The sequence below is a fragment of the Apteryx mantelli genome, chromosome Z, assembly GCF_036417845.1.
Source record: "Apteryx mantelli isolate bAptMan1 chromosome Z, bAptMan1.hap1, whole genome shotgun sequence".
NCBI lineage: Eukaryota > Metazoa > Chordata > Aves > Apterygiformes > Apterygidae > Apteryx > Apteryx mantelli.
In genome coordinates this window covers 29,707,944-29,723,196 of record NC_090020.1, presented here as the reverse complement: position 1 = coordinate 29,723,196, position 15,253 = coordinate 29,707,944, and the positions used below count along the sequence as shown (strand labels likewise).

Sequence of the window (15,253 nt, the reverse complement as noted above, 5' to 3'; positions counted from 1 at the left end):
TGGTGGTAAATTACACCAAAAAATGGGTCATAACATTTTTGATTGTGTCATTCAAAAAAAAAATTTTTTTTTTTTTATTTCATTGACCCGGAGGTTAGCCATCTTTGCATTCCCTACCACTTTCTAGACAATGCTTTCTGCACTGGGATAAAAAAAAGAATCTATCTCTTGATATTTCTTTGTAAGCATTTTGTTTTCCAATTCCAGTACTCATTTATTTAAATACTGTTCCCAGGGACATGGGCAGGAGAAGAAGAAGAAGAAAAAAAAAAAAAAGGAAAAGAAAAATTTTAGAAACCAACAGAAGGCTGACCTGAAAACAAAGTTATTGTAGAAATAACTCCAATTTTCATCCAAGTTCTGGAAAAATAAGCCAACTCCACAACAGTTTAAATGGTTTTCTTTCCTTTTCAACAAGCATATAAAGGATGGCTCCAAGGAATATTTGGGAAAAATATTTCCTTCCCAAGTGAGAAAAAGAAAAAGTGGAAGGCTACAGTACTCAAAATTTTCACTTTAAGATTTTTTTTATATAGCTTATAAATAAACTCTGAACAGGCATAATAAGACACAAATTCCCTAAGCAGTCACATGAGGCATCTTTCAATGATTCTAATAGGTTTGGGATCAAGCCTTCACAGAGGGAAAAACTCGCGGGCCTTATGACAGTGAGCCTTCATTAGGTATGGTAGAGACAATTAAAACTCTACTATATCCAGCTGCTTTAACATCAGTTTAATCTTCAGGACCATAGTATGCAAAACACCCAAAACAGATGTGTGTAATTTGCCTCTCTGTCATTTCCATCTCAGCACTGCAACAGGATCCAGGCAGGCTCCGTTTGAGCTCTCCTGAAACCCCACTGAGGGTCTGCCCCAAGTGACCCAGAAGCTACTTCCAGTCACACATGCAAATAACACACACCAATGCATTAAAATAAATGAAAACAGAATAATCGCACTGCACAGCAAGGTACTGGCTCCTTCTCTCTCTCCAGTTGTGAGGGGTAGTGTGTGACAGAGTTTGAAGAAAATACAAGCTTCCAAAGGAATCGCTACCCTTGCACCTTTTTGGCAGTGAGGGCCGCAGCACTCATTTGAACCTTTTTAAATGCAAGGGGGCTCCTTTTTATTGATCACAACTCCAATAATGTGTGGAGAGCCCTATATGTAGGGCAAACAAGAAGGAATATGATAGACCCCCGAGGACCCAGCATAATCATACAAAAAAAAAAACAAAAACAAAAACCCACAAACGGAAGGAAACACAGACCTTGAATAGGATGCCAGCTGGCTAGCCTAAACCACATGTATATTAAGAATTGGTTTCTTCATAGTTTGTGCTTAAATGTCTTCTCCTGCAGATGCTTTAATAAACAGCATTATGTTAAAAACCAAACAGCATCCAACAGCCTGCCCGCCAAGTGATCAAGTAAAGATTTATAATCAAGTGAAAATTAAAAAAAAAAAAAAAGTACTTTTTTTTCCATCCAAGTAAAAGCATACGGACACAGGGTTGCAGCTTTCATGCACACTTTAATACTAGCCTTCCTCCTTATGCACAAGGGAAAGACAAACCAATTTTCTTCATATACAAGAAAACAGTATTTTGCATTGCATCAGACAGGCTGGGGCAATGAACTCACTGCCCTGCCCTGCCTCTCATGCAGACTAGTATCATTTCTCCTTTTTAACTTCTTCCCTGTGTCTTCTCTTTGTCCCTTTTTGTTTTATCTAATGAGTGCTGTCCCCACTACCCATGCACTGGAAAAATCCTACTTTCAGTCTCATGGTGGGTAGCTACAGCAGAGACCACAAGAAGGATGTAAGCGTTTTCACCATCAGACTGTTTCACCATATTGTCTATCATCTAGCCCTGACTCCAGCACATACATTGCAGCATGGTGGAAAATACCTGGGCTTTTTATACCATTTCAGAGCTCCCTGCTGTTTCCAGTGACAGGGGAGCTGTGCTGATGGCAACCGAGCAGTGGAAATTCCCCCCGACATACACATGCACAGAAGCTAGTGCTAAAAATAATTTTGGCCCTTCTCCAGCACCACTAATTAGATCCAAAGCAAAACTCACTAAACAATTCACATTGCACAAGCAAGGAGGTTTTGCTATGTTTTATTCATATTATTTTATTGTTGCATTAGCTGTTTAGAGGGAGTACAGACCAGGTCTTACTTAGGAACTGCAGTAGTGTTATTTTGAAAAGCCTGATCTAGAGACAGCATAATAAAATGAAGCAGCGCCAAAAACACTAGTGAGAACCAAAGAGCAAAAACACATTTACACTGGAGCACAGCACACACTTAGAAAATTAAAAGGGACCAGCAGGGTCACTGAATCCGGGCACGGTAAGTCAGAAAACATATAATAACCACTTCATAAAGAACAGTAAGAAAACTACTAGCAATATATGCATAAATTGCTAATAAGATGCCTTCCATGGTAGAAGGATTACAGATCTCTGACAGCTTCCTTGTACGTACTGCTTCAGACCTAGTCTTGGGAAAACTGAAGATGGAGGAAAAAGCTTTTTTGCAGGAGGCTTTTTCAGCCTCTCACATATCAGACCAACAATGCTTCCTTCTGAACAATGTGGAATGACTTGTGCTCTGCTTCTACATAATGGATCTCATACTCTTCATCCAAAGTTACTGAACTTTGCAAGCATCTTTAGGGAATGTACATACACAGAAGAGGAAATGCATTATAGCCCATATTTATCTTGCAGAAGGAAAATCATCCACTAATATTAAATGTTTGCCAGGAAAAGTCCAAACTGTGTATGGTAACAGAAGCATTCCCTTTGTGGAGGGAAGAGGGGGGAGTGCATGCGCGCGCATGTGTTAGACATCTTATGGTAGTTCTAAGTACATTTCACCACCTTATTTCGCATGAGAAGCTGAAGTTCCCTACTAAAGAGCAAGCTTTCTAGCTTGTTTTTAGCTGGTTCACTGGCAGTTGGAGGGGAACGTGCACCTTCAGAAGTTTCTTGTAGACTCCTCTGGCCTGCCTAATGCTGAGAATGGGGCATGGAAGTTGCCAGGGAATGATCCCATGAACATTCATCTGGCTTCTCGAGCAGCTTGTGCTGAGCTCTGGGTTGCCACACTACACTGTTAGCTCTAAATCAGCCAGTTTGTGTATGTCTGCATGAGTACAAAAACAGTCAATATTTACTGAAAAGAAGGTAACCATGATATATGAACATCCCTAGTCGCACCAAACAAACATGACTACCAAGCACACGAGGTACCTAAGGTCTTTTGGCACTCAAGGCACGCCAGCAAGGTCAAAAAAAGATAGCCAGTTTGCACCCACCCACACATACCACATTGGCCAGGTGGGAACCAGCCTCGTCTCAAACACTGCAGGTTTATGAGCGTCACATTTTGCTGCAACTGATAAACTCAGCTGAGAAATTAGAAAAATTAGCAGAAGCATAATCCACAGCATTAGACCCAAACTGAATTGTGTCTCACTGGCTTTATCATTAGATGGTATGAACTTTCTGTATCTATACCAGTTATATATGTTACTATGTTATCTATAGTTTTGGTCTACCGCAACTGGTAAGTTAACTGAGTGCTAACAACCTCCAAGTATTCACCTAGACACTTGTAGACCCCCCCCCAACTCCCTTACATAATAGGAAGTACTTCTCACAACATCACACAGAGGTGGAAAGCAACTGTTGCAACACAGGAAGTCTGTAACAGTGGCAGAAATTGAACACGGATCGGCCCCAACGTCCATCTCATGCTTTGACCAAAAAGTCATTCTTTCGTATCAAAATGGGAAAAAATGGGAAGCTTGTATTTCTTGGTGCCTTTTTTTTTTTTTTTTAATACAGTCTTGCCCCCCAAGTTGGAGTCAACACAAAAACAAGGTACCATTTAACTGTGTATTTAGGCAGGTTAGAAACTTTATTTTCAACATAAACTTTGGTAATGGACAGCACAGTAAAACTGACTGAAGCCCTGCATGTAGAGAACTTCCTAAATACTTTATTGAATTGCCCCTGAAACAAAGCATGTAGTATATGGTGACATATTATAATTGCAATCTTTTCATGAGATCTCAAGTGATTTTGGCCACGATTTCTTTCTTCTGAGTGAGTTATCACAAGCCATTGATTCCTTACGAAGTTAACAAGCAATAAGACAAGTTAACCTGGTGCTATTATGAGGCAATAATGTTGCCATCAGTGCATGTAACCACTGTATTTTGTTCATTTTTCCCTCAGGCACAATACAAAGGAGTCTGATCACATTTTGCAGCCACTATTCCACAATTAGACTGTATGCAAAATGCATAAACAGCAAAAGCATGCTGCAATTCAATTCTCTATTAATCTAGATGATGAAATAAAGAGGCTTCCATTAAGACACACACTTTTTAAAGATGGAAATTAGATAGAAACCAAGACTAGCAGAATACTCAAAACTGGAGATTCAGTTCTCTTTTGCCTCATCAGCATATGCCAATACAACTTGATTTAAATAAGTATTGCTACTAATAGAGGCCATACAATTACCACAATTTTCTTAACCCCAGTATGAAAACTACTATAATCAGTGGCACTGCTAAGACATTTAAAATTCTTTTTTATGCTTCCCCTTTCAAACTCTCTTTCCTGTCTATCCCCTCTCCCCTCTTGCTAGATGAGCTAAAAAACACACTTGCCTCCAAGCAAGACAAATGTGTAAACTGACTTTTTGGAAATGTTCCCTTTTCTCTTTGTAAATACACATAAAAATCCTGAAGTTGTGAACTTTTTTTGAACTCTCCATTTCCTTTTTAGCCTGAAGAGCTTTGACACTGTGACAGCATGCACACAGAAGAAGCTATAATGCTTGGTAAATGCAAAAGAATGAGACGTGTGTGAACAGGTGAAGGAAACTTTACGGGCCAAGGTTTTAAAAAACATACAAGAGCTCATTTTCAGATTTAAAATTGCTTAATTCAAAGGTCTGATCTAAAAACCTAACAAAGTAAACAGCAGTCATTAAGCACACCGAATTTGGTGTGCCTGAGTCCTCCCTGGGTGGTACTGTACTTGTAACAGAAGTGGGGCATCATCATTTTAGTAAATTTACCATCTGGATCATCTCAGTTGTCTACCTACATAGTTCTTAAAATAAGCATATTAATGAGAATCTGCTGCAAAGGTTAAGTTCGTAATTATTTTTAAATTGCTCCCCATGCCTACCTTCATGGCCAGGAGGTTGTTAAACAGCAATCAGGGCCCTTGGCTCATAGTTCGCTAGTTTTTGTATGTGAACCCCACAAGAGAGATTCTCCCTGACTGAAGAAAAAAAATTAAGAAATATGATGTGCAGCCTTCATAATGCCTCCTGCCTTCAATGCAGGCACTTAAAATGTACCAATATTAGCTTTCAGGAGAATGACTCCAGGGTCATTCAGCTCCAGGGACAGAAGAGCACAACGCATATGGAACAGAGAAAAAGGAGAGAATCTGTGCTTGTCTGAGTCAGACACCAGTAAAAGTAAACCCCCCAAAATTTAACTTTTCTTTTTTAATTTCACATGAGCACCCAGAGAGGGTGGAGGCTAAGATTTTCAAAAATCAAAGGCCAAATCTGCCATACGTTGTAAATGAAACATTTTTCCTTCAAATATATTCTAATTCTAAGCTCATGTATCTCCCTTGTCTAATTCACAAGAAACATACCTCCCCTAAGAGAAAACACGGGCTAGGTTTGTAGAAGTACAAAACACAGAATAATGTGATTTGTGTACTGAAATGAAGATTTCTGTAGGATTTCATCTGAAAATAGCAATATCACTATCAGTAGTAATAAACTGGTGCAAAGTTTCTAAATACTGCACAACATACTCTAGAAAAGATGTCACTGTCACAGAAATGCCAATCCTATGCCTTTGCCAAGATCATAGCTTTGCCTGCCAAGTACTCACCCCTGCTTTTGTTTCAAAATTGTGTCATTTAGTGCTCATGAGTATGAATCAGTTTTACACCTCATTTTTATACGCTGTGTTATTGCTGAACAACAACAAAAAGCCCCAATAACTACATGTATAGTGTTTCTGTAGCAGTTGAAGTACAAAATCATCAGATTTTCATTTTAGATTGGGGCAGGACTTGAATTCCAGTCCTCCAGCAATGTAGCTGGAGATGCATGGTATAGATCATTATACACCATTTAGTTTCCACAAACCCATCTTTATAAGCAAAGAGTACCACAGCGTATGTGAATAATGTCAGGTTCTAGCTTTGGTAGTGTTATTCTCATTGTTTCAAACACACACAGACACAGACACACACACACACATCCAGAGCATTAGCTGAATGCTAACAACAAACACGTGGCCTCTCATATGTAGCAGGATGAGCAGCTCTCTTGAAAAGCAATGACACTTTATGGAACAATTGAAAAGGTGGGAGAAGGACTCCTAGCATATTCTCAGACATGGATGCAATGTTTTACAGATGCACTACAAAGAAATACAGCTTACAGCTTTGACTTCTCAGCTACTAATTCTACTGAAATGAAATCACACATTACACAGATGCCTGCCAGCATGTATCAGCAGCCCCCACTTTCCAATCCCTTCCCTCCAGTGGGGTGGGGAAGTTGCTATGCTCCTGAAGTCTCCTTTCATGAACCACACTTTCATTTTACTTCGCACATGCCTGTGAGAAGGCTCAGTCACTAGCACCAAACAACTCCCCCAAATCCCAGGTCCCCTCAAAGCATCTACAGTGCTCTCAATATCCAAAAACCATAATTTTGAGAAAATTAGTGCTTAGAGAAATTAGCTCACAGCAAGCTTTAATCTTCTGTCTATATTCCCCAAATACACAGGAAATTCAAAAGGATTTAAGATAGTAAGTAATCTGGGATGGAAAGAGGGAAAAAAGGCAGAAAAAAAGCTGCATTAGTATGTCTATCATGCTGAGCATCACTACTCAACAGACCAACATAGAAGTTTCTGCTGAACTTTAAAGCCCACTGCCAAGAATGTAGCACAAATCATGCCTTTCTAGCATTTTTGCAAGCTACCCTCTGATTCCAGATTGACAAAGTCATAATTCTGAGCAACACTGCATTTGTACATGAGAGCAAAATATCTAAACAACTAAAATCTTGCTTAGCACATTACAACACGCTCCATTACATAAATATATTTAAATGATATAATAACAGACCTGGAGAAGATAATGAAGTTACAATGAGAAGAGCACAGTGGAAAGTCATCTACAAGCACCAAGAGATTCATAAGGAAACAGTCTCGACACATAGTCCCACCTTCGTAACAGATATGAAAAGGCAATTGTTTAGATCAGTACCAGTACAAACTACTATCATACCTCTTGGGATAGGAAGGGAATGACTTGTGCACATATAGCATTCAGCCTCTTGACGATTTCTGCCTGCAAATGACAAGAAGAAAAAAGTGTAATTATATCAATTTTCAAATGTGATTGTCACCCATGAAGACAGAACACACATTTGTTTGTTTTCATCTCTAGTCATCCTCTAGCCAGGATAGATTATAAAAATAACATAAGCATTTGGAGACCAATTCAACAAAACATAACAGCTAGTGTTAATCATTTCTGGCAAAAAAGGTTTTTCTTATAAAACTACAGTTTAGAAGTTCCATGTGACACTAAGAAAAGTTTATTTTCCTTATGAAATCAAACACATTTATTCTTCTCTAAGTCTTCAGGAGATGTAACAAGAACAAAAAAAATGATACTGTGTACCAAACCAAACTTTCCCCTATGAGGCAAAAAAGAGGACCATTTGAAATTACAACAACGTAAGTGTAAGTGAATGGAACAAATAAACTAATAACTTCTGTGCCAACACTGTGTATCATGAGACCATTAGCAACACAATTTGCAACATAACTGATAATTATTTTACCACAGTATAGCAAAAATATTATACAAGAGTACAATATTTTTTTCTAAAATATCAAACCCAAGCTTAATACTAGTTACGTTCACACTGCAAGTGTGATAAGGAATGGCCCATATACAACTTTTTATTTTCATATTGCAGATCAATTCTTATTCTGTGTATCTAATCTGCAAATCCCAATAGAGACAGAAGAGATTAAGAGAGATAACATAAGAATTACAGCTCCAAAGACAAAATATTTACAGCCACATAGAGTTTCTTATAATAAATTATAACCTGAGTCAGTTCCTCATTATATGGTAGGACAGTATGTTCTTCTTATGAAGTCACTAACTGTATGACAAAGATGTACAAACTTGTGCAATTTAGGCTTCCTTCTTTTATCAGCCACCTTTCCAGCATTTTTGCTACACAAGCTTTTAAATGACAAACCCCTAAAAACATACCTATACAACAAAAAGGCTCAGAAAGACAGTAAAAAGGTGAGAACTACATGTAAAATAAATCTGTGTTCAAAAAATATTACAGTTACACCGCTATGTAACCAGCAGACCTGGTACACTAAAGCTAAGGGTACATGTGAAACTAACTCTGCCCCCTTGTGCGTACTGTGATACACTTGAGCTAACACACACATACTTTCTCAAACAATACAATTTCTTGATTTCTTTGAAATACATTTAAACTCCTGTAGGTTATTTATACAGCAATTTCAATGCTACACTGTCCCAGTACCTCCTCACTGGTCTTGACTGTTTATGCAAGTTCCTGTCTCATTAAAGTTATGCATTTTAATACATTTTCATCATTCATCTACTATACACTTTCTGTTTATTCAGCAGCATAGATATCTTAAATGACACTTGGGAGTAGATTCAGTTCATCACAACACTAAATTACCTGCTAATTTCAATGGTCTACATATGCCTGTGTCAGATAGTCTACACTGTAAAACTTAAATACGCTTTTAAATAAACAGCATGTACTATTACTATTTTAAACTGAGATTTATGAACTGTTTGTTATACAAAGCAGTACAGAGAACTATAAGATGTGCGTCTAAGCTTCAGCAAGAGAGGCTGCATGATCTAATATTGCATCATTTGAGAAACAATATTTGATTATGGAACTGTAGACCGTAAGACAATACAAAGCTCCAAAGAGCCTGTACCGCAGTTTTCGAGCAACATTAATTTAAGCATTTCCAAATTTGGGGTCTTAGCCATGCTACTATTTTTTAAAAGGAATCTCTTGAGGGCCTTAAAAACAAAGAGAAAACTACACATCCTACTCTTCAAGGCTTTTCCATACGAAGAGAAAGCTCCAAAGTGCCCTCCTGATTTGAGCAGAGTTCCCTTTGGCCCACCATTTAACACACCATCTACCCATCTTCTGTCCTGGATAAATCATTTGAAGATGCACACTCCACAGAACATCCTTAGTAATAAAAGGCATATCATGCTTTTCTCCACTACAAAACAATTCCTCCCACACATCTTTAAAACACATGTAGCAACCTTACCCAACTCCTGTATAGCTGCTGAAGTCAGCTTATGTAGTAACCAAGGGTTTCCAGTGTGCCTTTGCCTCAGTCCATACTTGGCAGAAGACCACTTTTCACCACAACTATGTTAGCTTGGATACCTTTACTGCACTATTGAGGAACTAAGAATAAAACTTGTAAAAAGTGCAATGCAAATGCTTAGAATGTAATTTTAAAAAGCTTGTAGATTCATACATTTTAAAGCCAGAAGTGACTATTACAATCATCTTATCAGATCTCCTGAGTACCACAAGCTGTAAAATTTCACCGATTCCTGCATCCAGTCCATAATTTCCAGTTCCGCTAGAACACAGCTTAGTTAACAAAACAATTTTATCCAAAATACTTTAAGGCATTTCTCCTCAATTAAGGTTTATGTTCATATTGAATTTCAACATTCAACCCCACATTTCAGTTATGATAATGGTGTGAGGTTTTTTTAAATCACTCCCGTACCCTCCCAAAGAAGTACATTTCTCTCCTACTCTTCTTATGGCAAAAAAGTTGTTGAAACATTTTTACTCAATATTTATACAGAATTACCTCAAGAAGATTCCGAGCCTGGGAAATGCCAAGCTAAAAAGTGGGTTCCAAAAACTTACAAGCAACTGAAAACAGGTGATCAGATATGAACAGTTATAAAACTTTAATACACCTTTCGGTATCAATCCCACCAGAATACAAAATAGTGAAAGTCTTTTCATGCTGTACGCAGAAAAATGAACCAATCGAAATAGCACCCACCTTTTATGCAGTGTACAGAGAAGAAAAAGAGCTTCCTAACGGCTTCAAGAGATGCTGAGACATCCCTCAATAGCATATCTTAGCTAGTTGAAAGGGACCCCACCAGGCTAGTCAGAAGGGAACTAAGAAACCCCTGCTATTCAGAGCTATTTGTTAACACTATTTCTTTTTTAAAATTGTCTTTATCTCCCTCAACAACAAACATCCATTCTTAGTTTGGTGGCTCTGTGTACAGTTCTATTTTGTCACCCCCAATGGCACTACACTTTGATAAAATTTACAGTAATTTCAGGGACTACAGACACTTTGCTGAGCAAAAAGATGACTACAAGGCCTGGTCAAGAAAAGCATAAGGAAAGAGGAAAGCAGAAAGAAGCATTACACACCGTTCCAGGGTACAGCTGCCTGAGCAGTCATGAGAGACTCATCTGATGAACAGCAAACCAAAATATTGGCACTGAGCAGGACATTTCACCTTCCACAAAGCAGATCTCTCCTCTGCAGCAATGCTGGGCTGCAGCCGGACTCTGCCACAGCTAACAAGCAGTCAGAAAGAAGAAAATACTTTGACTGAGTGGCTGTACTTAGCTAACAGACTGTAGAAGTTCAACAGGACTGAGACATGTACTACTTATTGCTGGAGATAACAGTCAACAGGAAGGCAAGAAGGAAAACACCGTGTACATGCACCAATGCTAGGAAGGATGTTAACAGTTCTGCATTCTGAAACCTCAAAATACCTTGTCTCCATTGGTCTCCCAGAGTTAAAGACACTTCAGAAAGGATACACTATTCACTACTTTACTAACCTATTAGGCCACCATGCCTTGGCCTGGCAATTACAGTTGAACATCCTCAGGATGTTATCTTAGGGGCCTCTTTGTATTGCCAGAACAGCTTTTGAAAACTAAAAGCAAGACACTGAGCTACTCTTGAATAATCAAGCATAAAAATTTTAACAATTCCAATCTTGCAAATATTCCAGAAAGAATTAGCTCCTTATCATTAGCCCTCTAATGCCTGAAGCTATTCTGGTAAGACTTGAATTTTACTTAAATCAGGAAAGAAAAATTAAAATCAGGTATTGTTTCCAGACCAAAGTTCACATAGGTTCAAGATTTATGTTAAGGCTACCTGTACATCATTTGCCTGTACACCAGTGCACACAGCATGGGGAACAAACAGGAAGAACTAGAGATGTGTGTGCGGTCGCAGGGCCATGATCTCATTGCCATTACAGAGACATGGTGGGATAGCTCGCATGACTGGAGTGCTGTCATGGACGGCTACGTGCTTTTTAGGAAAGACAGGCCAAGAAAGCAAGGTGGTGGAGTTGCTCTTCATGTGAGAGAGCAACTGGAATGTATTGAGCTGTGCCTAGGGGTGGATGAAGAGCGAGTCGAGAGCTCCTGGGTAAGGATTAAAGGGCAGGCTAGCATGGGTGACACTGTTGTGGGTGTTTACTACAGGCCACCTGATCAGGAAGAGGAAGTTGATGAGGCCTTCTACAGACAGCTGGAAGTAGCCTCATGATCACAGGCCTTGGTTCTCATGGGGGACTTCAACCACCCTGATATCTGCTGGAGAGACAACACAGCTGGGCTCAAACAGTCCTGGAGATTCCTGCAGAGCATTGGTGACAACTTCTTGACACAGGTGGTGGAGGAGCCAACAAGGAGAGGTGTGCTGCTGGACCTCGTACTAACAAACATAGAAGGACTGGTGGAAGATGTGAAGGTCGGGGGCAGCCTTGGCTGTAGTGACCATGAGATGGTGGAGTTCAGGATCCTGCGAGGAGGCAGCAGGGCACCAAGTAGGATCGCAACCCTGGGCTTCAGGAGAGCAAACTTTGGCCTCTTCAGGGACCTGCTTGGAGGAATCCCATGGGTCAGGGCCCTAGGAGGAAGGGGGGTTCAAGAGAGCTGGTTAATATTCAAACATCACTTCCTCCAGGCTCAAGAGCGGTGCATCCCTATGAGTAGGAAGTCAAGCAAAGGAGGTAGGAGACCTGCATGGATGAGCAAGGAGCTCCTGGCAAAACTCAACCAGAAGAAGGAAGTCTACAGAAAGTGGAAAGGGGGACAGGCCACTTGGGAGGAATATAGGAATGTTGTCAGAGTATGCAGGGATGCGACGAGGAAGGCTAAGGCCCGTTTGGAATTAAATCTGGCAAGGGATGTCAAGGACAACAAGAAGGGCTTCTTCAAAGACATCAGCAGCAAGAGGAAGACTAGGGAAAATGTGGGCCCTTTGCTGAATGGGGTGGGTGCCCTGGTGACGAAGGATGCAGAGAAGGCAGAGTTACTGAATGCCGTCTTTGCTTCAGTCTTTACTGCTCAGGCCAGCCCTCGGGAACCCCGGACCCTGGAGGCAAGAGAGAAAGTCTGGAGAAAGGAAGACTTTCCCTTGGTCGAGGAGGAGTGGGTTAGAGATCATTTAAGCAAACTTGACACCCACAGATCCATGGGCCCCGATGGGATGCACCCACGAGTGCTGAGGGAGCTGGTGGATGTCATTGCTAAGCCACTCTCCATCATCTTTGAAAGGGCATGGAGAACAGGAGAGGTGCCTGAAGACTGGAAGAAAGCCAGTGTCACCCCAGTCTTCAAAAAGGGCAAGGAGGAGGACCCAGGCAACTACAGGCCAGTCAGCTTCACCTCCATCCTTGGAAAGGTGATGGAGCAGCTCGTCCTGGAGGCCATCTCCAAGCATGTGGAGGACAAGAAGGTGGTCAGGAGTAGTCAGCATGGGCTGACCAAGGGGAAATCATGCCTAACCAATCTGATAGCCTTCTATGATGGAATGACTGCCTGGGTAGATGAGGGGAGAGCAGTGGATGTTGTCTACCCTGACTTCAGCAAGGCTTTCGACACTGTCTCCCATAACATCCTCATAGACAAGCTCAGGAAGTGCGGGCTAGATGAGTGGACAGTGAGGTGGATTGAGAACTGGCTGAATGGCAGAGCTCAGAGGGTTGTGATCAGCGGCGCAGAGCCTAGTTGGAGGCCTGTAGCTAGCGGTGTCCCCCAGGGGTCAGTCCTGGGTCCAGTCTTGTTCAACTTCTTCATCAATGACCTGGATGAAGGCACAGAGTGCACCCTCAGCAAGTTTGCTGACGATACAAAACTGGGAGGAGTGGCTGATACACCAGAGGGCTGTGCTGCCATTCAGAGGGACCTGGACAGGCTGGAGAGGTGGGCGGAGAGGAACCTCATGAAGTTCAACAAAGGCAAGTGCAGGGTCCTGCACTTGGGGAGGAATAACCCCATGCACCAGGACAGGTTGGGGGCTGACCTGCTGGAAAGCAGCTCTGCAGAGAAGGACCTGGGAGTGCTGGTGGACACCAAGTTAAGCATGAGGCAGCAATGTGCCCTTGTGGCCAAGAAGGCCAATGGTATCCTGGGGTGCATCAGGAAGAGTGTTGCCAGCAGGTTGAGGGAGGTGATCCTGCCCCTCTGCTCAGGCCTGGTGAGGCCCCACCTGGAGTACTGCGTCCAGTTCTGGGCTCCCCAGTACAAGAGGGACGTGGCACTACTGGAGCAAGCCCAGCGAAGGGCTACAAAGATGATTAGGGGACTGGAACATCTCTCTTATGAGGAAAGACTGAGAGAGCTGGGCCTGTTTAGCCTGGAGAAGAGAAGGCTGGGAGGAGATCTTATCAACGTGTACAAGTATCTGAAGGGAGGGTGTCGAGAGGATGGAGCCAGACTCTTTTCAGTGGTGCCGAGCGACAGGACGCGAGGCAACGGGCACAAACTGAAACACAGACAGTTCCATCTGAACATGAGGAAAGACTTCTTGACTGTGAGGGTGACAGAGCACTGGAACAGCTTGCCCAGAGAGGTTGTGGAGTCTCCTTCTCTGGAGATATTCAAAAGCCGCCTGGACGCGATCCTGTGCAACGTGCTCTAGGTGACCCTGCTTGAGCAGGGGGGTTGGACTAGATGATCTCCAGAGGTCCCTTCCAACCTCAACCATTCTGTGATTCCGTGATTCTACCTTATGCTTTTATGAGCAGCTGTCAAATGCACCAAAAACCTTGCAAAGTCAACCCTTCTTACAGGCATTAACCATTCTGATACCCTAGAGAGAGGCTGCACCCACACAGAACTCAAGTAGAAGAAGGAAGCCCGGTTTTGGGGTCTGAAATGAGATGTCCAAAGCAGCCTGCAAAATGTTAAGGGGGATTTGCTTCTTTCCTGTAAGTTTTCATAGAAATAATTTCTCTGAATAATAATTTCCTGCCAAGGAATTTGTTTCTTTAACCAGCAACAGGAAATTAGAGTAAGTAGCATGGCTATGCTACACGTTCACACAATACATGTGTCAACCTCTAAGACTGAGGAGATTATCAGAGGAAGGAGGAAAAGACTAACTTGATTTGAGAGTTCAGAATACCTTTCTACAAAGCAGACAACACCTGGAAAATAAAGCCATGCAACTAAAACACAAAAGTCTTCTGATGCTCCCTATATAGTTGAACAGCTAAACACAAAAGGTAATAGGCAGCTTTAAGCAAATGCTTATTATTTTAAGAATCCTGTAACGTCCTAAATTGTTCAGAGGTAGAACTGCCTGAGGATACTGCCAATCTTGCACTGGGAATACTGTCTGCAATAAACATTACTAGTGGCACAGAATTTAACAGTTAACACAACTCTGTGATACTAGAATGTTTCCCTCATAACCTTGCTCAGTACAAGGTATTAAATTAATGATTCCAAAAAGTAACAGCTCAAGAACCAAAACAAACCTTTTGTGTATTTTTGCTGTATATGATAAAATAATCAAAAATCTTAAACCAGATATTTTCATGGAATAAATACAAAGTATTCTCTGTCTTGACATTGCAACATTTTCTGCAATGAACTTTAGGGAATAATAAAACAGCACCATGCTTAACTGTTTATTACCAAATATCATTAAATCATCTGACACTAGCTTAGCATGTGTTTCTTGCTAGGCCATTCTAAAGCCTGAAGGTGGAGACTCTAATAATGTAGGTTAGTATCTCAGGAGGCTTCTTCTTACCGCCATTAGA

At 41.1% G+C, this 15,253-nt stretch overlaps 1 protein-coding gene across 4 annotated transcripts in view; it reads right to left on the bottom strand.

Moving 5' to 3' along the window:
• Window positions 1-15,253, bottom strand: part of LOC106489152 (transducin-like enhancer protein 4) — a 105,378-nt gene that overhangs the window by 61,857 nt on the left and 28,268 nt on the right. For all 4 annotated transcript variants that reach the window (XM_067316538.1, XM_067316536.1, XM_067316537.1 and 1 more), the window contains one exon: window positions 7,367-7,429. In XM_067316538.1, coding sequence (XP_067172639.1) covers window positions 7,367-7,429 — 63 coding nt within the window. The remainder of the gene's footprint in view (window positions 1-7,366; window positions 7,430-15,253) is intronic.